Genomic DNA, 24,063 nt, shown 5'->3' with positions numbered 1-24,063 from the left:
ATGCTGACAGTTGGCCAAATAAAATGGCTGCCCAACACCTGCCCTTTAACTTGTGCCGCTGCAGCTGCAAAAACGCCACCCTGACCCAGTCGGACATGTCGTCTGCTGATAGGTCAGGAGGCGCAACTGAAGTTTGCGGCCGGGGTGCGAGCGGGGTGCTGTGCACAGCAATTACGTCATCGCCCGCAGCGCTGTGGGGCACTACTGGCTGCCGCCGCCGCTAACCTCCTGCTGAATTTTGCGGGAGCCATTAGCGGTGCTGCGCCTGGGCGCTAGGAGCTTTGCACCCCATTAGCGCCCCCCAGGGGCACTAACGGAAGGCGCAAAGCAACTGAATTTTGCCCCCTTAATATCCAAGCAGTATGTGGCCTCCTTATTCTTCCTACCAAAATGCACCACCTCACACTTATCTATATTGAAATTCATTAAAAGGTATGACAGTGGATGAGTAATGGCTAGCATTTAAAGAATTAATACATAATTTACAACAAATATACATTCCTTTAAGGCACAAAGGGGGAAATATTCGATTGCTTTGCGCCTCCCATTAGCACCCTAAGAGGACGCTAACGGGGTGCAAAACAACTAGCGCCCGGACGTGGCACCGCCAATGCCTCCCGCGAAATTCAGCGGGAGGTTAGCGGCGGTGGTAACCGTTAGCACTCTATGGTGCTGCACCACCGGCAATGCCATCATCGCCATATGCAGTGCCCCACTCGCGCACCGGCCACAATCTTCGGAAGCGCCCCCTGACTTACCACCGGACGCTATGTCCGACGGGGTCAGGGGGGCCTACCTGCGGCCGGTGCAGCACTAGTTAAAGGGGAGGTGGTGGGCGGCCATTTTTGTTGCTGGCCACCTGCCAGCACCTGCCCCCGTTGCTGTCCCCGGCCCCTGTGAAGCCCCCCGCGGGGTGCCGGGTGCTCTCCATGAGCCCGGCACTCCTTTTGAGTGCCGGGCTTGTTTGCCGGCACTCCTGATCCCTGGTGGCCCACGCTGCGCCAAGCCCCACCCCTTTAACAAGGGGAGGAAGGTCTGCAGTACCGCGGCGCAACGCCGTGATATTGCCTCGCAGCACCAGTGGTGCCCCTCTACCCTCTCAGGGCGCTACTTGGAAAAATCAGCCGCGGGGGCGCTAATTTTTTGGGGTGTTAAAAGTAGCGCCCTGGCGAAGTTTTTCTCCATAAAACCCCACAGGAAAAGTAGTCCAACTGTGGCTAACAAGAGAAGTTAAAGATAGTATTAGATCAAAGGAAGAGGCTTATAATGTTGTTAAACAGAGTAGTACACCTGAGGATCGGAAGAATTTTAGAATTCAGCAAAGGAGGATCAGAAATTGATAAAGAAAGGGAAAATAGAATATGAGAGTAAACTAGCGAGAGGCTTAAAAACAGACTGTAAAAGCTTCTATAGATATGTAAAAAGGAAAAGATTAGTGAAAGTAAATGGCAGAGAAATTAAACAAATACTTTGTGTCTCTCTTCATGGAAGAAGACGCAAACAATTTCCTGGAAATAGTGGAGAACCAAGGGTCTAGCGAGAATGAGGAACTGAAAGAAATTAGTATTAGTAAAAAAGTAGTACTGGAGAAATTAATGGAACTGAAAGCCAATAAATCCCCTGGACCTGATGGCCTGGATCCTATGGTTTTGAAGAGTTGGCTATAGAGATAGTGGATGCATTGGTTGTCATTTTCCAAAATTCCATAGATTCAGGAACGGCTCCCACAGATTGGAGGGTAGCAAATGTGACCCCACTATTTAAGGAAAGGAGGGAGAGAGAAAACGGGGAACTACAGACCAGTTAGACTGACATCAGTAGTAGGGAAAATGCTAGAATCAATTATTAAGGACGTGATAACAGGGCACTTAGAAAATAATAATAGGATTGGGCAGAGTCAACACGGATTTATGAAAGGGAAATCGTAGAGTTTTTTGAGGTTGTAATTAGCAGAATAGATAAGGGGGATCCAGTGGATGTGGTTTATTTGGATTTTCAGAAGGCATTCGATAAGGTGCCACACAATAGGTCATTAAACAAAATTAGGGCTCATTGGATTGGGAGTAATATACTAGCATGGGTTGAGGATTGGTTAACGGATAGAAAACAGAGGGCTGGATTTTGCCAATGGGGAGCTTTTGGAGGCGGGACTCCCACTTGTCGGGTTTTAGTCTCGCCTCCATCGACTTTTGGTCAACCCACGCTATTTTCCCTTGATTGACCTTGTTAAGCCTGCCCAGCGGTCTTAGCAGGCCAATTAAGGGAAAGCCGGTTACAGAGAACGTCAGCGTATGATGTTTCATCTGTCAAAAAATTTTGACAGATGAATTGTCATCGTTTGACAGCTCTGTGAAGCTGTCAAACACTGACATTCTCTGTAGTTTGATGAAATCTTGAATTCAAGGCTCATCAAAGCTCTTTCTTTAGCAGAAATTAGATGGTTGTTGCATTGGAGAATGCAGCAGCCATCTGTCATCTCTGCCGATGAGTTGCGAGACTCTCCGCATCCCCAACTCTTGAAGCCTGCAGGAAGAAACAAAGGTAAGTAAACTTTTATTAACACTTTCCACTTACCACACATACTCACCTCTCCACACTTTTGCACCCCTCCGACCCCCGCAGACCCACTGCTCGCCTCAGTGACCCTGGCGGGGTTCGCAGCTTTCGGGAAGCCTGCACTTGTGTGAGTAAAATGGGGATAATCCTCTTATCTGTCTGTTAACTACCTGTTAATGGGCAGTTAAGTGGCTGTAATTCCCTTCCCGCCTCCAAGGAGATGGGACCCGGCACGGGTTGGCTACCCGCCTCCTAGCAAGATGGCACGGAACCCCCAGATTCTGCCATTTTCCTGGCAGTCCCATCTCCATACCCGCCTCCCCAGGGCTGGCAAGATCACGCCCAGAGAGTAGGAATAAATGGATAATTTTCAGGTTGGCAGGCTGTAACTAGTGGGGTACCGCAAGGATCAGTGCTTGGGCCTCAGCTATTCACAATCGACATCAATGATTTGGACGAGGAGACCAAATGTAATATATCCAAGTTTGCTGATGAGACAAAACTGGGTGGGAATGTAAGTTGTGAGGAGGATACAAAGAGGCTTCAAGGGGATATAGGCAGGTTAAATGAGTGGGCAAGAACATGGCAAATGGAATATAATGTGGAGAAATGTGAAGTTATCTACTTTGGTCGGAAAAATAGAAAAGCAGAGTATTCTTTAAATGGTGAGAGATTGGGAAATGTTCGTGTTCAGAGGGACCTGGGTGTCCTTGTACACGAATCACTGAAAGTTAACATGCAGGTACGCAGGTAATTAGGAAAGCAAATGGTATGTTGGCCTTTATTACAAGAGGATTTGAGTATAAGAGTAAAGACGTCTTCCTGCAATTATATAGCGCCCTGGTGAGACCACACCTGGAGTATCGATATATATAAAAGGATACATCTGTCTGTCTGTCATTCCGTCTGTCTGTATTGAATAAACTCGAAAGCTATAGAGCGTACCTACACGTGCGTTACATCGAAAGAAAGCTTATGATTCCAGAACTGTCATAAGCGTATTTACTTTTCGGTCGGACGAAAATTGTTCACGCGTTATGCAAAAAACCTTCAAAATTAAACTCATTATCTGCTAATTAGCATTGATTGACTGACGTCAAGGTCGACCAATCCTGTGCCGTCACGATTGACCAATCCTACAGTTCAGTCGCCTGATGGTTGGCCAATCGCTGTGTCTGTGGGCGGGACTAATGCTTTTCAACTCAGGCATTGGCCAGCCATTGCTTCACTACTTCCAGCTCAAAATCTGCTAATCCAGCTTCGAAAAAGTTAGTATCTCTTTTAAAAATAACATAACATTTACCAAAAACGTTTTATAAGTACTTTCACTTTCATCTTTGAAGCTATTAAAAGGTAGAAATGTTGCCCGGCAGCAGATTCACACAGGGACCGACAGACAGGCCCCAAAGCCTGGGACTCAATTTAAAATGTTGCCCGGCAGCAGATTCACACAGGGACAGACAGACAGGCCCCAAAGCCTGGGACTCGATTTAAACCACCCGGCCCAAAACAGCCCTGGCAAAGCCGGGCTCCCCCAGCTAGTTGTGTATAGTTTTGGTCTCCTTACTTAAGGAAGGATATACTTGCCATAGAGGGAGTGCAATGAAGGTTCACCAGACTAGTTCCTGGGATGGGGGGATTGTCCTATGAGGAGAGATTGAGTAGACTAGGCTTATATTCTCTAGAGTTTAGAAGAATGAGAGGTGATCTCATTGAAATATACAAAATTCTTACAGGGCTTGACAGGGTAGATACAGGGAGGATGTTTCCCCTGGCTGGGGAGTCTAGAACCAGGGATCACAGTCTCAGAATAAGGGGTCGGCCATTTAGGACTGAGATGAGGAGAAATTTCTTTGGAATCTTTGGAATTCTCTACCCCAGAGGGCTGTGGAGGCTCAGTCATTGAGTATATTCAAAACAGAGATCGATAGATTTTTGAATATTAAGGGAATCAAGGGATATGGGGATAGTTCAAGAAAGTGGGGATGAGGTAGAAGGTCAACCATGATCTTTTTGAATGGCGGAGTAGGCTCGAAGGGCCAAATGGCCGACTCCTGCTCCTATTTCTTATGTTCTTATGTTCATTTGCCAATTAAATGCCCATTCTGCAAGTTTATTAATGTCTTCCTGTATTTTGTCGCATTGTTCCTTGTTATTAACTACACCCCTCAATTTGGTGTCATCCGCAAATTTAAAAATTGTACTTCTGTATCCCGGGTCCAAATCATTAATATAAATTGTGAACAACAGTGGTCCCAGTGATTTCCTTCTCACTGGGCTGAGGATGAGTTACTGATCATGGAGAGCAGAAATTGATCTAGGTGGTGTAAATAAGCTTCAGCTGGTGTTATGGGAGGGCAATGAGAATTTATTATCAGGCAAGCTGTTTGTGTTTGTAATGTATTATGATGTATTCATACATTATCATAATGTATACAGTTACTATACACATGGATTTGTAAGAGCATGCGCAGTGCGCCCCTGCATAATAAACACACACATTGAACTGGAAATCATCATGCCATTGTCCTTCATTTGTTCTACCCAGATATACTACATTTTTGGCCATTTTTAGGGATCATGAAAGGACGCAGCATTCAACCATCGAGCGGACAAATTTAATGTGAATTTGTGACACCTAAATTTTTGCGATGTTTTACCGTTAATGCTCGTGCAGAATCGTCTGTGCTTTGCCTTCACGTGTATGTATAAACAGCAAAGCAGTATTGATTCGCACACGTACACGTGCTAAGTCACTGTTCGACAGGATCAGGGCAATCATGGCTGCGCCTACAGGATTCATCGGAAGCCTCAGCATGTATGACCGAGCTCGCGAACCATTCAGTTCTTACATTGAGGGGAATGGAGATTTTCTTTTAGGACCAATAACATTATTGAGACCGAAGGTGCAGATGAGAATGTTCAAGCTCAAAATAAAGGAATTTGTGAACGGAAAAAAACAATTTTTCTGACAGAGATCGAACCTGATGTCTACGGAACGTTGACAAACCTACTTGTGTCCAAGAAAGCAAAGGATGCGTTGTTTAAAGAGATTGTTGCAAAACTCGAGGACCATTTCAACCCAAAGCCATTAGAAATAGCAGAGTGCTGTAAGTTTGATACCAGAAACCAAAAACAAAGTGAAACCATCAGTGAGTAAATTGTAGCTCTTAAGAATTTGTCTTTGCATTGTGATTTCTGCACATTTTTGGATCGTGCATTGCGAGATAAGTTTGTGTGTGGACTGGTGGAGGAGAGCACTCAGTCCAAGTTACTGAACGTTCCGAACCTAATGTTTGACATAGCATGCAAAATTGCCCTATCTATGGAGATGGCGTCTATGAATGCTAGGGAACTCTGTCCAACTCAAGTGACTAGTGCAGCCACGGTTCACAGTCATAAAGCTGTGAGACTGAGACAAAAGCATGTCGGTGAGAGCAGTTCAGTGAATTGTTATCGCTGCAACGGAAACCACTCACCACAGTCCTGCCAATACAGAAATGCAAAGTGTTTTCACTGTCAGAAGCAAGGCCATGTTTCAACAGCTTGCAGAGTTAGATTTAAAGCAGGAAGTAAGAACCATTCTAGTGGCAATGCATAGCAGCGACATCAAAAGGGAGGAGTTCACAATCTTGATGCTGAAGAACTAGGCAGCTACAGTATCTATGCCACTAGCGGAAATGCTAGTAGTCATGAGAAAGACTTCCATACAAAACTTTTGATCAACGAGCAATATATTGATATGTGGACATATCCCAGCAGAACTCTTGATGAAGAGATCGAGAACACGATTGAGTCTTGTTCAACCAAATTTGGCCCCAAGAGTTGAACAGAAACAGTTGAGTCAGAAATGTTATTATGACACCAATCAGAAAGAACGCAGTTTCAAATAAAATGTGTGTGTTCGTGTTCTCAGTCCCCCTGACAAGTCAAGTTCACACAAGTGGCATGTAAGAACCTAGTAGAGGTCTGTGGAACCAAAAGATATTTGGTTAAAATTGGTGACAAAATCCGAAGTGTTCATGTAGATCAAATGATCTCTGCTAGAGATGAACCAAGACATGATCATGAACTGCATGTTCATGAACTCATACATGAGTTTGACTCAGTTCAGACTTCAGTAACTAAAGTATCAGGTTCAAACAAGTCTGAGATAGAAACATGATCATTTTGAGTTCGGAACCAAAACATAACAGTCCAAAAATTGGCTCAACACCAAAATCTTCTGTAAGGAGATTAGGAAGGCTCCGCAAACCTGTTGCTAAACTGGATTTGTAGTTCATTTAAAGAAAAAGCTAGGAATCATTGTTATGTGGTACATGTAATATTGACAAAAGGTATTTACTTTATTATATATGTACTTTATATTATATGTTTAAAAACAAAAGAGAATAAGTAAAGCCAACAAATATATTAAGACATATTAATGCTGGAGTGTTTGGATAATTGGTTAATATTATTTTATGGTGCATATTCATCCAAAATTTAATTATAATAAAAGTTTAAGTGGAATAAGTTGAAATAAGAAAACAGTCTACAAATTGTCTTGTATGTTCTTTAGTAAATTTATCGACTGACACTGTTATTAGTATTCATGTATAAGATACTGTCATAAAATAACAAATTGGTTTTAATACAGTATTGAAATTATGCAATATGATAAAACAGACATACTGAAAAAGATAAGAGCATAGTTTTGTTATATTTGAGAAAAGAATACAAACATTTTTTTTAAAGGGGTAAAGTATCATATTGCAATGTATTCATATATTATCATAATGTATGCAGTTACTACGGACATGGATTTATAAGAGCATGCACAGTGCGCCCTTGCGTAATAAACACACACATTGAACTGGCAACTCATCGTGTCGTTGTCCCTCATTTGTTCTACCCAAATATATACAGTGTTCAGCGGGGGGAAAATAGGAACAGCAGTAGGCCATTGAGCCCCTCGAGCCTGCTCCGCCATTCAATGAGATCACGGCTGATCTGCGACCGAACTCCATATACCCGCTTTTGGCCCATATCCCTTAATACCTTTGGTTAACAAAAAGCTATCAATCTCAGATTTAAAATTAACAATTGATCTAGCATCAATTGCCGTTTGCGGAAGAGTTTTCCAAACTTCTACCACCCTTTGTGTGTAGAAGTGTTTCCTAATTTCACTCCTGAAAGGTCTGGCTCTAATTTTTAGTCTATGCCCCGCTAATCCTAGACTCTCCAACCAGCGGAAATAGTTTCTCTCTATCTACTCTATCTGTTCCCCTTAATATCTTGAAAACTTCGATCAGATCACCCCTTAACCTTCTAAATTCTAGGCAATACAACCCTAATTTGTGTAATCTCTCTACGTAATTTAACCCCTGGAGTCCGGGTATCATTCTGGTAAACCTACGCTGCACACCCTCCAAGGCCAATATATCCTTCCTAAGGTGTGTTGCCCAGAACTGCTTACAGTACTCCAGGTGCAGTCTAACCAGGGCTTTGTATAGCTGCAGCATAACTTCTACCCCCTTGGATTCTAGGGGTATGGTAGCATAGTGGTTATGTTACTAGACTAGTAATCCAGAGTAACAACAGAAAATGTTGGAAAAACTCAGCAGGCCAGGCAACATCCGTGGAGAGAAATTAGAGTTGACGTTTCGGGTCGAAACCCTTTTTCAAAACTTCATCGTACTAGTAATCCAGAGGCCTGGACTAATGCTCTGGAGACATGAGTACATAATCTCACCATGGCAGCTGAGGAATTCAAATTCAATTAAATATATCTAGAATAAAAATCTAGTATCACTAATGGTGACCATGAGATTGTTGGAAAGATCCATCTGGTTCACTAATGTCCTTTAGGGAAAGGAAATCTGCCACCCTTTCCCGGTCTGGCCTATATGTGATTCCTGAGCTGCCCTCTGAAATTGCCTAGCAAGTCACTCAGTTGTATTCAAGAAGGCAGCTCATCACCACCTTTGAGGGCAATTAGGGATGGTCAATAAATGCTGGCCTTATTGGCGATATTAACATCCCGTGAATGAATTAAAAAAAAAAAGCCCAGTTTGTCCACAGTGGGAAAGGGGAAGGGCGAGTTTGTCTTCAGTTGCGAAGGGCGAGTTTTTCATAGGAGTGGGGGTTTACTTTATCATCAGTGGCCACATGGCAGAAACCCGGCCCATATAATTCAAATGCTTTATTGGCATGAAAGTTTACAGAGAACCATATTGCCGGTTGTAGCTGCTGATGATGCCCTCAGCCCGGGAATTTGGGGGTCGGCCTCTTTAAGACGCAATCCTGTTCCGAGGGACGCAGCCTGACTTGTGACGTCAATTACGCGCGGAGACACGCACCCAAGATGACGTTTGACGCATTGAACTGCGTCACTGGTCGCTGGGGTTACGCGTGCGAGCGATTGGAGACGCTCGGCGAAGTCACGTGTCCCACCCGGGCGAGGAGCCGGAGCCGTCCTGCCCCCTGCCGGTAATTGAGATTAAGCAGGAGGACTCCGACTCTCCGCTTCAAAGATGTTCCCAGAGCTGAACGACATTCTCCATTCAACTCCCGAAACGTGCGAGCAGGTAAAGCCTTCGCTGCTGGTGCAAGACTTTCTGCGGGATGTGTTGGGGTGCGGGGTTTCCTGCGGCTGTGCTGGGATTGGGGAGAGGGTACGGGACTTCCTGCGGAGTGTGATGAGATTGGGGAGAGGGTACGGGACTTCCTGCTGAGTGTGCTGGGATTGGGGAGAGGGTACGGGACTTCCTGCGGAGTGTGCTGGGATTGGGGAGAGGGTACGGGACTTTCTGCGGAGTGTGCTAGGATTGGGGAGAGGGTACTGGACTTCCTGCGGAGTGTGTTGGGTTTCCTGCGGCTCTGCTGGGATTGGGAAGAGGGTACGGGACTTCCTGCGGAGTGTGCTGGGATTGGGGAGAGGGTACGGGACTTCCTGCGGAGTGTGCTGGGATTGGGGCGAGGGTACGGGACTTCCTGCTGAGTGTGCTGGGATTGGGGAGAGGGTACGGGACTTCCTGCGGAGTGTACTGGGATTGGGGAGAGGGTATGGGATTTCCTGCAGAGTGTGCTGGGATTGGGGAGAGGGTACGGGACTTCCTGTGGAGTGTGTTGGGATTGGGGAGAGGGTACGGGACTTCCTGCGGAGTGTGTTGGGATTGGGGAGAGGGTACGGGACTTCCTGCGGAGTGTGCTGGGATTGGGGAGATGGTACGGGACTTCCTGCGGAGTGTGTTGGGATTGGGGAGAGGGTACGGGACTTCCTGCGGAGTGTGCTGGGATTGGGGAGATGGTACGGGACTTCCTGCGGAGTGTGCTGGGATTGGGGAGAGGGTACGGGCTTCCTGTGACAACTGAAGATTGGGGAGAGTGTACAGGGCTTTTTGTGGACTGTGTTGGAATTGGGGAGAGTGTACGGGGCTTCCTGTGGGCTCGACTGTAATTGGGGTGATGGTACGGGGCCTCCTGTGGACTGTGCTGGGATGGGGAAGAGTGTACTGGAACGCTCTCTTGACTCTTCCTCTGATTTATCATGCTGCTTGTCTGACATCCAGCAGAAACTTTCTCCAGTTAAATATTGGGAAGACCAAAGCCATGTCTTGGGGCTGAGATAGCTGAAGGCACAAACTCCGTTCCCTAGCTACCGATTCCATCCCCCTCCTATGCCACTGAACTCTACTGTTCGCAACCATGGCGCCCTATTTGACCCTGATCTGAGCTTCCGACCCCGAGCTGAGCTTCCAATCCCATATCCTCTCCATCACAAAGACTTTCACCTCTGTAATATTGCCTGTCTCCAACCCTGCCTCAACCCATTTGCTGCTGAAACTCTAATCGTGCTTTTATTACCTCCATACTCGACTATTACAATGATTTCCTGGCTGGCCTCCCATGTTCCAAATATTGTAAACTTGAACTCATTCAGAACTCTCCTAATTCGCACCAAATCCTAATAAGCCATGACACCGGTGCTCATTGACCTACATTGGCTCCCGGTCCAGCAACACCTCAAGTTTAAAATTCACAGAGTTGTGTTCAAATCCCTCCATGGTCTTGCCCCTCCCTATCTCTGTAACCTCCTCCAGCTGTACAGCCCTCCAGAACACTGTTCCTCCAAAGTGCATCCCTGATTTTCTTCACTCCAGCACTGGCGGCCGTGCTTTCAGCTATCTCGGCCCCAAGCACTGGTATTCTGTCCCTAAACTGCTCCTCCTTTCTACCTTTCCCTCCTTTTAAGATGCTGTGCTTAAAGCCTACTTCTTTGACCAAGCTTTTGGTCACCTGTCCTAATATCTCTGTGACTCGGTGCCAAATTTTGTTTGATAATGCTCATGTGAAATGCCTTGGAATGTTTTTACTATGTTAAAGGTGCTATATAAATGCATGTTATTGTGTTGTATTTGGCTGTGTAATGATACAATCTGCGAGCTTCATTTAAGATGAATAAGTCCTGATCCATAGAAGTTTACAGCACTGAAAGAGGCTAGAACAATCGAAGACGACTGTGCTGCTGTCTTCCCCATAGGTCCGAAGCCCTGTAGGCTATGGCACTTCAATTGCATGTCCAAGGACTTTTTAAATGCAATGAGAGTTTCTGCCTCTTTCAGGCAGTGAGTTCCAGACCCCAACCACCCTTAGCTCCTCTCTAATCCTACCAATTACTTGAAATCTATGCCCCTGGTTATTGACCTCTTTGCTAGGGGAAATAGGTCCTTCCTAGCCACTCTATCTAGGCCCCTCATAATTTTATACACCTCAATCAAGTCTCCCCTCTGCTTCCTCTGACAACCCCTGCCTATCCAATCTTTCCTCACAGCTAAAATTCTCCAGTCCTGGCAACATCCCCTCTAGTGCAATCACATCTTTCCTGTAATGTGGTGACCAGAACTGTACGCAATACTCTAGCTGTGGCCTAACTAGTGTTTTATACAGTTCAAGCATAACCTCCCTGCTCTTATATTCTATGCCTCAGCTAATAAAGGAAAGTATCCTGTATGCCTTCTTAACCACCTTATCTACCCGTCCTGCTACCTTCAGGGATCTGTGGACATGCACTCCAAGGTTCCTCTGTTCCTCTACACTTCTCAGTATCCTCCCATTTATAGTGTATTCCCTTGCCTTGTTAGCCCTCCCCAAATGCATTACCTCACACTTTGCCGGATTGAATTCCACTTGCCATATTTCTGCCCACCTGAGCAGTCCATTGATATCTTCCTGCAGTCTACAGCTATCTTCCTCACTATCAACCACACGGCCAATGTTTATATCATCTGCAAACTTCTTAATCGTGCCCCTACACTGAAGTCTAAATCATTGATATATATCACAAAAAGCAAGGGACCGAGTACTAAGCCCTGCGGAACCCCACTGGAAACAGCCTTCAAGCCACAATCGTTTTATCATTTTAAACACAAATGGTTTAACTTCGGGTTGCAGCCAGTGTTATGGATTGGTAAAAATCTTGCACAAATGATCACATTCATTGAATTCAATTTCACTGATTATGGGATTTGAACTCATAACCAGAATTGCTAGTCCAATTATTTTTTATTCGTTCATGGGATGTGGGCATCGCTGGCAAGGCCAGCATTTATTGCCCAGCCCCAGTTGCCCTTGAGAAGGTGGTGGTGAGCTGCCTTCTTGAACCGCTGCAGTCCGTGTGGTGAAGGTACTCCCACAGTGCTGTTTGGGAGGGAGTTAAAGGATTTTGACCCAGCGACGATGAAGGAACGGCGATATACTTCTAAGTCAGGATGGTGTGTGACTTGGAGGAGAACCATGCGCCTGCTGCCCTTGTCCTTCTAGGTGGCAGAGGTTGCGGGTTTGGGAGGTGCTGTCGAAGAAGCCTTGGCGAGTTGTTGCAGTGCATCTTGTAGATGGTACACACTGCAGCCCCGGTGCGCCAGTGGTGGAGGGAGTGAATGTTTAAGGTGGTGGATGGGGTGCCAATCAAGTGGGCTGCTTTGTCCTGGATGGTGTCGAGCTTCTTGAGTGTTGTTGGAGCTGCACTCATCCAGGCAAGTGGAGAGTATTCCATCACACTCCTGACTTGTGCCTTGTAGATGGTGGAAAGGCTTTGGGGAGTCAGGAGGTGAGCCGCATAATACCCAGCCTTTGACCTGTTCTTGTTTCCACCGTATTTATGTGGCTGGTCCAGTTACGTTTCTGGTCAATGGTGAACCCCAGGATATTGATGTTGGGGGATTCGGCGATGGTAATGCCGTTGAATGTCATGGGGCGGTGGTTAGACGCTCGCTTGCTGGAGATGGTCATTGCCTGGCACTTGTGTGGCGCGAGTGTAACCTGCAACTTATCAGCCCAAGCCAGAATGTCGTCCAGGTCTTGCTGCAAGCGGGCATGGACTGCTTCATTATCTGAGGAGTTGTGAATGGCGCTGAACACTGTGCAGTCTTCAGCGAACAACCTTATTTTTGACCTTGTGATGGAGTGAAGGTCATTGCTGAAGCAGCTGAAGATGGTTGGGTCTAGGACACTGCCCTGAGGAACTCTTGCAGCGTTGTCCTGGGTCTGTGATGATTGACCTTCAACCACCACAACCATCTTCCTTTGTGCTAGGTATGACTCCAGCCAGTGGACAGATTTCCCCCCTGATTCCCATTGACTTCAGTTTTAGTAGGTTCCTTGATGCCACACTTGGTCAATTGCTGCCTTGATGTCACGGGCAGTAACTGTCACCTCACCCCTGGAATTCAGCTCTTTTGTCCATGTTTGGACCAAGGCTGTAATGAGGTCTGGAGCCGAGTGGTCCTGGCAGAACCCACACTGGGCATCAGTGAGCGGGTTATTGGTGAGTAAGTGCCACTTGATAGCACTGTCGATGACAAAGTCCATCACTTTGCTGATGATTGAGAGTAAACTGATGGGGCGGTAATTGTCCTGATTGGATTTGTCCTGCTTTTTGTGGACCGGACGTACCTGGGCAGTTTTCCACATTGTCGGATAGATGCCAGTGTTGCAGTTGTACTAGAACAGCTTGGCTATAGGCGCGGCTAGTTCTGGAGCACAAGTCTTCAGCACGACAGCCGGGATGTTGTTGGGGTCCACAGCCTTTGCTGTATCCAGTTTCTTGACATCACGTGGAGAAAATCAAATTGGCTGAAGACTGGCTTCTGTGATGGTGGGGACCTCTGGAGTAGGCCGATATGGATCATCCACTTGACACTTCTGGCTGAAGATGATTGCAAATGCTTCACCTTTTGTCTTTTGCACTCACGTTCTGGGCTCCACCATCATTGGGGATGGGAATATTCATGGAGCCTCCTCCTCTTGTTAGTTGTTTAATGGTCCACAACTATTCACGACTGGATGTGGCACACTGCAGAGCTTTAATCTGATCCGTTGATTGTGGGATTGCTTTGCTCTGTCTATAGCATGCTGCTTCCACTTTTTAGCATGCATGTAGCCTGTGTTGCAGCTTCCCCAGGTTGGCACCTCATTTTTAGGTATGCCTGATGCCTGGTAGATGTAGTGTATTTGGATTTTCAGAAGGCCTTCAATAAGGTCCCACACAAGAGATTGGCGAACAAAATTAGGGCACATGGAATTGGGGGTAATATAATAGCATGGATTGAGAATTGGTTAACAGACAGAAAACAAAGAGTAGGGATAAACGGGTCTTTTTCAGGATGACAGGCTGTGACTAGTGGGGTACCGCAAGGATCGGTGCTTGGGCCCCAGCTATTCACAATCTATATCAATGATTTGGATGAGGGGACTAAATGTAACATTTCCAAATTTGCTGATGACACAAAGCTAGGTGGCAGTGTCAGTTGTGAAGAGGATGTGAAGAGGCTTCAAGGGGATCTCGACAGGCTCAGTGAGTGGGCGAGAACATGGCAGATGGGATATAATGTGGTTATCCACTTTGGTAGAAAAAACAGAAAGGCAGAGTATTTCCTAAATGGTGTAAGAATGGGGAATGCAGATGCTCAAAGGGACCTGGGTGTCCTTGCACATGAGTCACTGAAAGTGAATGAGCAGGTGCAGCAAGCCATTAGGAAGGCAAATGGTATGCTGGCCTTCATTACTAGAGGATTTGAGCACAGGAGTAAAGAAATCTTACTCCAATTATATAGGGCCCTGGTGAGACCACACTTGGAGTACTGTGTACAATTTTGGTCTCCTTACCTAAGGAAGAATATACTTGCCATAGAGGGAGTGCAACGAAGGTTCACGAGATTGATTCCTGGGATGGCGGGACATGAGAAGAGATTGAGTAAACTAGGCCTGTATTCTCTTGAATTCAGATGAATGAGAGGGGATCTCATTGAAGCATACAAAATTATTACAGGGCTTGATAGGGTGGATGCTGGGAAAATGTTTCCCTTGGCTGAGGAGTCTAGAACCAGGGGCCACAGCCTCAGGATAAAGGGTAGGCCATTCACGACTGAGATTAGAAGAAATTTCTTCACACAGAGGGTGGTGAATCTTTGGAATTTTCTACCCCAGAGGGCTGTGGAGGCTCAGTCATTGGGTATATTCAAAACAGAAGTCGCTAGATTTCTGACTAGTAAGGGCATCAAGGGATATGGTGTAAGGGGATGGGGCTCTGCTCTGCCCAGCCCAATTGCAGGGGTCTTTAGTGCCTGTTGATGTATTGGGCCTCGGTCTCCTTTATACCCTTGCAGCTTATGTTAGCCTGCAGGTCGGGTGTCACTAAACACCCTCTAAGGAGATAGAGAACAACAGCTTATAGAGGAGGACTAAAATACGGTGGCGACCCGCACAGTTTATACCTAATCTGTGGGGTACTCCTGAGCCCAAGTGCTCCTGGAGTCCTCTCTCTTTTCCCTAGTCTGCTGTTCCCTTGTTTGGCGGATTCGAAGCGGCCTAATGCCCCTATCTGGTTCTAACTCCAGAATTTGGGTGGAGAACGATGCACTTTAAATAGACACTCGGAGACAAGTAGTCCTTGGAAAAAGAACAGGTGACAACCAATTTTATTTGCCAAGGTAAGTTCTACCACAAACGTAATAAACACACACACACATTTATAACTATAAATAAAATATGAGAGAGAACGGACACAACGAGAATGTTTACACAGTTTTATCTTTACCAAGTCCAATCCCACCCAACCCACTTTCCTACCTAAACTAGACTGACAGTTGCAGGCCCTTGGATTATACTCACAGCCTCCTCCCTTGACAGATGGAATTTTGAGTGCGGTTGTTGGGTTGTTGTTGTTGCTGTCGTCGTCGGAATTCGACCTGTGCCTCGGGGTTCGCCGTACCCCGAACCTCGGAGAGGACCTTGCTGCGTCTGGTCGGGTTTTCTCGAAGTTTGGTTTTGTTGATTGCGCTTTCGGTCGGTTGTCGTTGGTTGGTTTGTGCTTGATGGAAAAGGTTCCCGAAATGACTGGAGTGAATGCCATCTTCCACAGCCACTTCGGTCGTTGGTGTCTTCTTGTCGAGGTCCCCGGAACAGGAGTCGTTATACGGTACGGCTTCTTGCGGCGATGTTGCGCCGTCTGGTAGCGGAGTAAACCTTCAGTATACCGATTGAGCCTGGGGCCTGATGGTGGATCTTCTCCTCAGCGTGGTTGGAGTTCTTTAGATGTTAGTTCGCCCCAGCTCGTCCCTCCCGGGCTCGTCTTTTCCCTCAGCGTCTTCACTCGCTCTCCTGTTCGTTCTTCTGGTAATAGTTCTCTCTCAGCGTTGGTCCTTCTTGTGTTCCATATTTATACAGGCAGGTGTGAGGACAGGGGTATTGTTTTGAGTGCACATCGGCTCCTCCAAGTCTGCTGCCCCATTGTGTCAGTCCTGGGACTTGATTAGTTTGGGCCACCTCTTAACTGTAGTGATCCCAAGACTATTGTCCCTAGTCCAAGTTGATGGCTTGTATTCATAGCCCGATTAGGGGTGAGTCACATATTCAAACCCGGACCGGGTGGTCCCCATTGGCCGGGGGTTTCCTCGCTTCAGGTCTGACTCGGTTCCCTGATTGGCCTTTGAGAATGCACTCTGCTTCGATTGGCCGACATCTATGGCTCGCCTCTGAGCCACAGTCCCCTGTATTCGGATGTCCCAGCCTGCTTGTCGGGACCTCTGCTTTGGCCGAAAATGTTGGTTTTAAACTGTATAAGGCAATCCAATTTTTGGTAAAACGTGGTTGTGGATTTTTGAACCCTACAGTGGCAATAGAGCCGGTGAATGGAATTGAGGCAGAAGATCAGCCATGATCTCATTGAATGGCGGAGCAGGCTCGAAGGGCTGAATGGGCTACTCCTAATTCTTATGCTCCAGGCATGCTCTTCTACACTCCTGATTGAAACAGGGTTGGTCCCCTGGCTTGATGGTAATGGTAGAGTGGGGGATATGCCGGGCCATGATGTTACAGATTGTGGCAGAATTCCATTCTGCTGCTGCTGATGGCGCACAGTGCCTCATGGATGCCCAGTTTTGAGCTGCTAGATTTGTTCTGAATCTATCCCATTTAGCACGGTGGTAGTGCCACACAACACGATGGATGGTGTCCTCAGTTTGAAGACGGGACTTTGTCTCCACAATGACTGTGCGGTGATCACTGCTACCAATACTGTCATGGACAGATGTTTCTGCGACAGGTAGATGAGTGGGGACGAGGTCAAGTCGGGTTTTCCCCTCGTGCTGGTTCTCTCACCACCTGTTGCAGGACCAGACTGGTAGCTATGTCCTGCAGGACTCAGCCAGCTCGGTCAGTAGTGGTGCTACCGAGCCACTCTTGGTGATGGACATTGAAGTCCTCCACCCAGAGTACATTCTGTGCCCTTGCTACTCTCAGTGCTTCTTCCAAGTGGTATTCAACATGGAGGACTACTGATTCATCAGCTGTGGGAGGGCAGTAGGTGGTAATCAGCAGGAGGTTTCCTTGCCCATGCTTGACCTGAAGCCATGAGACTTCATGGGGTCCAGAGTCAATGTTGAGGACTCCCAGGGCCATTCCTTCCAATACTGTAACTGCTACACTACCATACACCTACTCTTCCAGGATAGTCATGGATATTAAAGATGACCACAACCTTCTCCTCCACCACAATCACTTCTTTCAACCTTCCAACTCCACTCTTCCATTCTCATCTCTGACTGTGACGAGTGGAAGGAAATTGGTAGATTTCACAGTCTCCAAAACTGCTCCGCTCCCTCGGTCTCCCGGTTCTCTCCAGTTTCAAATCCAGAATACTCTGCAGCATCTCTTCTCCTGGGCCTTCATCACACTTATCTGTACGCTTCCATGACCCACTCACAGCCACTCGATTATCTCTTGCTATATCTTTCCCTACCTTCAAAAGCCTCCTCAGAGTCTATCTCTTTGACCGTTCTTGTGGTCACCTCCCTTAAGCGTCTTCCAATTTTGGCTCCGTTTGCGACCCTCATTGAAACGACTGGGTATATTAAAGGTAGAATGTAACTTATTGCAATCTTATTAAAATGTAGAAACAAAAGCAAAAAAAAGCTGGTAACGCCAGGATCTGTGGAGAGAAGCAGCGTTAACGTTTCAGGCAAATTGTCCTTCATCAGAACCAGAAAATATTACAGATTAACTGAGCGAGGGAGAAGAGGTAGTAAAAAGACAGATAGACAAGTAAAGAAAAAGATGGGCTGTCAAGTATTCAATGTAGAACAGAAGATGGTTAATCGACAGGCATGATAGTAGTAAGACCAAACAAAGAATAAGGAAAAATTATAAAAGTAAAAGACCTTTAGGAGAACCAGATATGTCTTTTATTTTTATCTTTTATTATTCTAATTTCTCTCATCATGCCTCCTTTTAACTCTGCTTCTTTCTGCAGATGCTGTACTTGACTTGCTTTGTGTTTCCAGCATTTCCTGTTCTTGTTTTAGATTCCCAGTGGTCCAGTATTTTGTTTTATTAAAATGCCGATTCTGTTGTAGTACTTGATTCTGACCACTTGGTGATGCTGTGCATTGCTGCAGTGACCTTGTTTCACAAGGTAGATATGGATCAAGGAGGGCCCTTTCCGTCTAGTCCATCCATAAAGAACCTACAATCCCACCCATCATGGCATCCAAGCTGTTAAATGATCCTTGGGCTTTTGCTTCAATTATCTTACCCAGTGGTCCTTTCCCCATTTCAGTCAAAAAGAACTTCCTGATATCGGTCCTAAATTGACCTTTTACTGGTTTGGACCTGTACCTCCTAGTCCTAATATAAGAGTTTATTCCAGAGAAGAGAGGTATTCCAGATTTACCTTTTGTGTAATGTTGTGATGTCTTGGTTACCTCTTTGCTGTACCCTTCCAAGATTGGAAAGCCAACATTTCTACAGTGTTGCAAAAGCAAAATACTGCAGATGCTGGAAATCTGAAATAAAAACAGAAAATGCTGGAAATACTCAGCAGGTCAGGCAGCATCTGTGGAGAGAGAAACAGAGTTAACGTTTCAGGTCTGACGAAGGGTCATCGATCTGAAACGTTAACTCTGTTTCTCTCTCCACAGATGCTGCCTGACCTGCTGAGTATTTCCAGCATTTTCTATTTTTATTTCTACAATGTTTCCTGAAACTTCTGACACCAGGCAAAATGACAGCCTCCTGGCTTTTTCCCACCATCTCCAGGGCTTCAACATTTCCCTTTTTTATATCCTCGCTCCCCAAACAGTTCAAAGTTCCTTTTTTTTTCCCAAGAAGCAAATTCCCTTTTAAAACAATTTAAGGACTCTGCTTCAACAGCAGTTTTTGACAGAATCCTGCATTCTAACTACCATCTTGTGTGAAGAATTTTTTTCTAACCTCCCATTAACTCCCTTGCGCCTATCTGGTGAACGAAAGATCCCAGGGCACTATTTCGAAGAAGAGCAGCGGACTTCCCTCCGGTGTTTTGGCCAATTATTTATCCCTCAAGCAAAATCATTAAAACAGATTATCTGGTCATTTATTTCATCGCTGTTTGTGGGACCTTGCAAATTGGTTGCTGCATTTCCTACATTACAATAGTTTTGCTTGCAGGGTGATGTGAAAATGTGGTGTGGGGGGAGAAATTAACCTGGGTTCAAGTTCAAACCTGGAACTTTTCCCCCAGAGAGAAAAAAAAATCAAAAGAGGTCTCAGCGGGGTCTCCGTCCGTCCATCTCCGATTTGGCAGTTTCACATTGTGTTGTCCGTTTTCTCTCTCTCTCTCTTTTCCCACCTGAAGACGTTGACTCATTTTCTACAGTACGTGAGCTTGGCTGGTGCTTGCCCAAGTAGCCATTATTCACATGGGAATCTCAACGGTGGGTGGCAGTGGGATACTTAACCAGGGAGCATCTTCGTCGAGCTCACTCCTGTAGGGCCCATACGTGTATTTGTAGCAGGGGATGGCTGACCAGTAATTAGGAGCACAAATGCTTTGGGGGGCAGCATTTCACTGTCGGTTTAATGTGAAGTCCTGAAAATGCATTGAAGCACTTGTTTGCAGGCCGTACAGTTTTCTCCAGTGAAGACATAACTTGTAATCTGCTGAGGATGTGATGTGTTGTGCTGAATCGTGACAGACTGGGCTATGGAGGTGTATCAGAGGTAAAATGGGATAACAGTCTGTAACCTTTGGGGGCCAGGCTGATGGGTGGCAATAGGATTTGTGGGGAGAGAGTGATTAATGGTGGGCAACGGGTAACCAGCAATGCAAAGTAGTATGGCAGGAGAAAAGAAAAAAAAGAAAGACTTGTATTTACAATAGCACCATTCACTGCCTCAAGATGTTCAAGCACTTTACAGCCATTGCAGTACTTTTTTTGAAGTGTAATCACTGTTGAAATGTAGGGAAACGTGACAGCCTATTTGCGCATGGAAAGGTCTCTCAAACAGCAATGTGATAGTAACCAGATAATCTGAAACATTGGAGGATAAATATTGGCCAGGATACAGGGGAGAACTCCTTTGCTCTTCTTCGAAATAGTGGTTTGGGATCTTTTAGGCCTACCTGAGAGGGCAGAGGTCAGCCGAGATTCTGTGTTCACGTCTCTGGAGTGGGATTTGAACTCGCAACGTTTTGACTTTGAGGCAAGAGTGCTACAACTGAGCCATGGCTGACACCACCAGGAGGGAATAATGTCATTTTTTTTTAATGCTGCTCCTCAACCCAGAAGTGTGCTGTACCTCTGTGATTGCTCAAACGCTGCACATATGGTTATCAAACCCGTGACCTTGCTGGTCTGTGTGGCTCAGTTACATAGGGTACATAAAATATACAGCACAGACACAGGCCATTCGGTCCAACCAGTTCATGGCGGAGTTTATGCTCCATTCGAGCCTCCTCCTATCCTTCCTGTGCGGGCAGCGAAAGAGTGCTTACCTAGAGTTTGGTAAGTGTGAGTTTGAGTTGTGGCATAAGATTAATTAATTATATTATTATAAGTTAAGCAATTTAAGATAATTTAAGTTAAGGGAAAATTTATTGTTTAAAAAGTCAAACAGTGGGCTAATTGGGCAGGAAGAAAAACCGTTAAAAAATCGGTAAAAAGCCGCAAGTGTATTAATTGAATAGGGGACACTGATTGGCTGCTGAAAGTTTAAAAGGCCAGTGCGGGCAGCGAAAGAGTGCTTATCTAGAGTTTGGTAAGTGAGAGAGTTCGGGCAAGTGGGGAGTGAGGGGCTGTTTTATTGTCTTTCTTTTTAAAACCTTTTATAGGTTGGTAAGTTCTTTTTAAATAAAGGTGTGATCTTCACCTAAAATAGGGGCAGAGGGTCTTCTTAAATAATAAATTAAATTAATTACATAGAATGGGAGAGCAGGTGATGTGTTGCTACTGCGAAATGTGGGAGCTGGTGGACACCATTGATGCTCACGGTGATTACATTTGCGATAAGTGTTTGCTGCTAGAGGAACTCCGGCTCCGTGTTGATGAGCTCGAGACCAAGCTTCAGACACTGCGACACATCAGGGAGGGGGAGTGTTACCTGGACACTCTGTTTCAGGAGGTAGTCACACCAATTAGATTAATTAATTCAGATGTAGTCCGTGGTCAGGGACAGGATGGTGTGACTAGAAGTGAGGCAGGTAAGGGGATCCAGGAGGTAGTGTTGAAGGAGCCACAGCCCTTGCTCTTGTCCAGCAGGTTTGAGGCTCTTACTCCCTGTGAGGATGGGAACGGGGACTGCGGGGAGGATGAGCAACCTGGCCACAGCACCGTGGAGCGGGGGGCCATTCAAGTGGGGGGAGTTAAAAGAAATGTTGTAGTGGTAGGGGATAGATCACACCTAATCTCAGCCTATTACCATCTCGTCTGGCTTCGAACACCTTTTATTGTCTCGTCTCTTCTTCTTTTGTCTCTTTCACTTTTGTCCGATCGCAGCCCTGCCTTCGATCTATTTTCTTTCCAGTTTTGAAGAAGGGTTCGACCCGAAACGTCAACTCAAATTTCTCTCCACGGATGTTGCCTGACCTGCTGAGTTTTTCCAGCATTTTCTGTTGTTATTTAAGAATAACTAAAAGATTAATTAAGAAAGGGAAGATAGATTATGAAAGTAAATTAGCAAAAAATATAAAAACAGATAGCAAGAGTTTCCACAGCTATATAAAAAGAAAAAGGGTGGCTAAAGTGAACGTTGGTCCCTTAGAGGATGAGACTGGGAAACTAGTGGTGGGGAACATGGAGATGGCAAAGATGCTGAACAAATATTTTGTATCAGTCTTTACAGTAGAGGACACTAAAAATATCCCAACACTGGACAAACAGGAGGCAATGGGGGGGGCGGAGGAGCTAAACACGATTAAAATCACTAAGGAGGTGGTATTCGGTAAAATAATGGGACTTAAGGCGGATAAATCCCCCGGACCTGATGGCCTACATCCTAGGGTCTTGAGAGAAGTAGCGGTAGGGATTGTGGATGCATTGGTGATTATTTTCCAAAACTCCCTGGACTCAGGAAAGGTCCCGGCAGATTGGAAAACTGCTAATGTAACACCCTTATTTAAGAAGGGAAGTAGACAAAAAGCTGGAAACAATAGACCAGTTAGCCTAACATCTGTGGTTGGTAAAATGTTGGAGTCCATTATTAAGGAAACAGTAACAGAGCATTTGGATAAACATAATTTAATAGGACAGAGTCAGCATGGTTTTGTGAAGGGGAAGTCATGTTTGACAAATTTGCTCGAATTCTTTGAGGACGTAACATACAGGGTGGATAAAGGGGAACCAGTGGATGTAGTGTATTTGGACTTCCAAAAGGCATTTGACAAGGTGCCACACAAAAGATTACTGATCAAGATAAAAAATCATGGGATTGGGGGTATTATACTGGCATGAGTGGAAGATTGGCTATCTAACAGAAAACAAAGAGTTAGGATAAATGGTTCGTTCTCGGGCTGGCAATCAGTAACTAGTGGTGTTCCGCAGGGGTCAGTGCTGGGACCCCAACTCTTTACAATCTATATTAACGATTTGGAGGAAGGGACCGAGTGCAACATATCCAAGTTTGCCGATGATACAAAGATGGGAGGGAAAGCAATGAGTGAGGAGGACATAAAAAACCTGCGAAAGGACATAGACAGGCTAAGTGAGTGGGCAGAGATTTGGCAGATGGAATATAATATTGGAAAGTGTGAGGTTATGCACTTTGGCAGAAAAAATCAAAGAGCAAGTTATTATCTAAATGGAGAGAAACTGCAAAGTGCTACAGCACAAAGGGATCTGGGGGTCCTGGTGCATGAAACACAAAAAGTTAGTATGCAGGTGCAGCAGGTGATCAGGAAGGCCAATGGAATCTTGGCTTTTATTGCAAGGGGGATGAAGTGTAAAAACAGGGAAGTCTTGCTACAGTTGTATAGGGTATTGGTGAGGCCACACCTGGAATACTGCGTGCAGTTTTGGTTTCCATATTTAAGAAAAGATATACTTGCTCTCGAGGCGGTTCAGAGAAGGTTCACTCGGTTGATTCCGGAGATGAGGGGGTTGACGTTTGAGGAAAGGTTGAGTAGGTTAGGCCTCTACTCATTGGAGTTCAGAAGAATGAGAGGCGATCTTATTGAAACATATAAGATTGTGAGGGGTCTTGATCGGGTGGATGCGGTGAGGATGTTTCCACTGATGGGTGAGACTAGAACTAGGGGGCATAATCTTAGAATAAGGGGCTGCTCTTTCAAAACTGAGATAAGGAGAAACTTCTTCACTCAGAGGGTAGTAAATCTATGGAATTTGCTACCCCAGAGAGCTGTGGAAGCTGCAACATTAAATAGATTTAAAACGGAGATAGACAGTTTCCTAGCAGATAAGGGAAATAGGGGTTACGGGGAGAGGGCAGGGAAGTGGATGTGAGTCTAGGTTCGGATCAGCCATGATCCTATTGAATGGCGGAGCAGGCCCGAGGGGCCGTATAGCCTACTCCTGCTCCTACTTCTTATGTTCTTATGTTCCTCATCTAACTCTCTCAGCATAACCCTCTAATCCCTTCTCCCTCATGCTTATCGAGCCTCCCCTTAAAAGCATCTATACTATTCGCCTCAACCACTCTGGGTAAAGAAGTTTCTTCTGAATTCCCTATTGGATTTCTTGGTGACTATCTCATATT

General features: G+C 45.7%; 1 protein-coding gene across 1 annotated transcript in view; it reads left to right on the top strand.

Moving 5' to 3' along the window:
* The first annotated feature begins 8,882 nt into the window (after window positions 1-8,882).
* The window catches only part of elp6 (elongator acetyltransferase complex subunit 6), a 54,776-nt gene continuing 39,595 nt past the window's right edge, over window positions 8,883-24,063 (top strand). Inside the window, exon 1 of the mRNA XM_085992518.1 lies at window positions 8,883-9,125. Within this exon, the coding sequence (XP_085848644.1) occupies window positions 9,072-9,125 (54 nt within the window). The 5' untranslated portion in view covers window positions 8,883-9,071. The remainder of the gene's footprint in view (window positions 9,126-24,063) is intronic.

The sequence above is a fragment of the Somniosus microcephalus genome, chromosome 7 (assembly GCF_052327205.1).
Source record: "Somniosus microcephalus isolate GS21.2 chromosome 7, FLI_Smic_1.0, whole genome shotgun sequence".
Lineage (NCBI taxonomy): Eukaryota > Metazoa > Chordata > Chondrichthyes > Squaliformes > Somniosidae > Somniosus > Somniosus microcephalus.
This window is presented reverse-complemented; position numbering and strand designations above follow the sequence as displayed.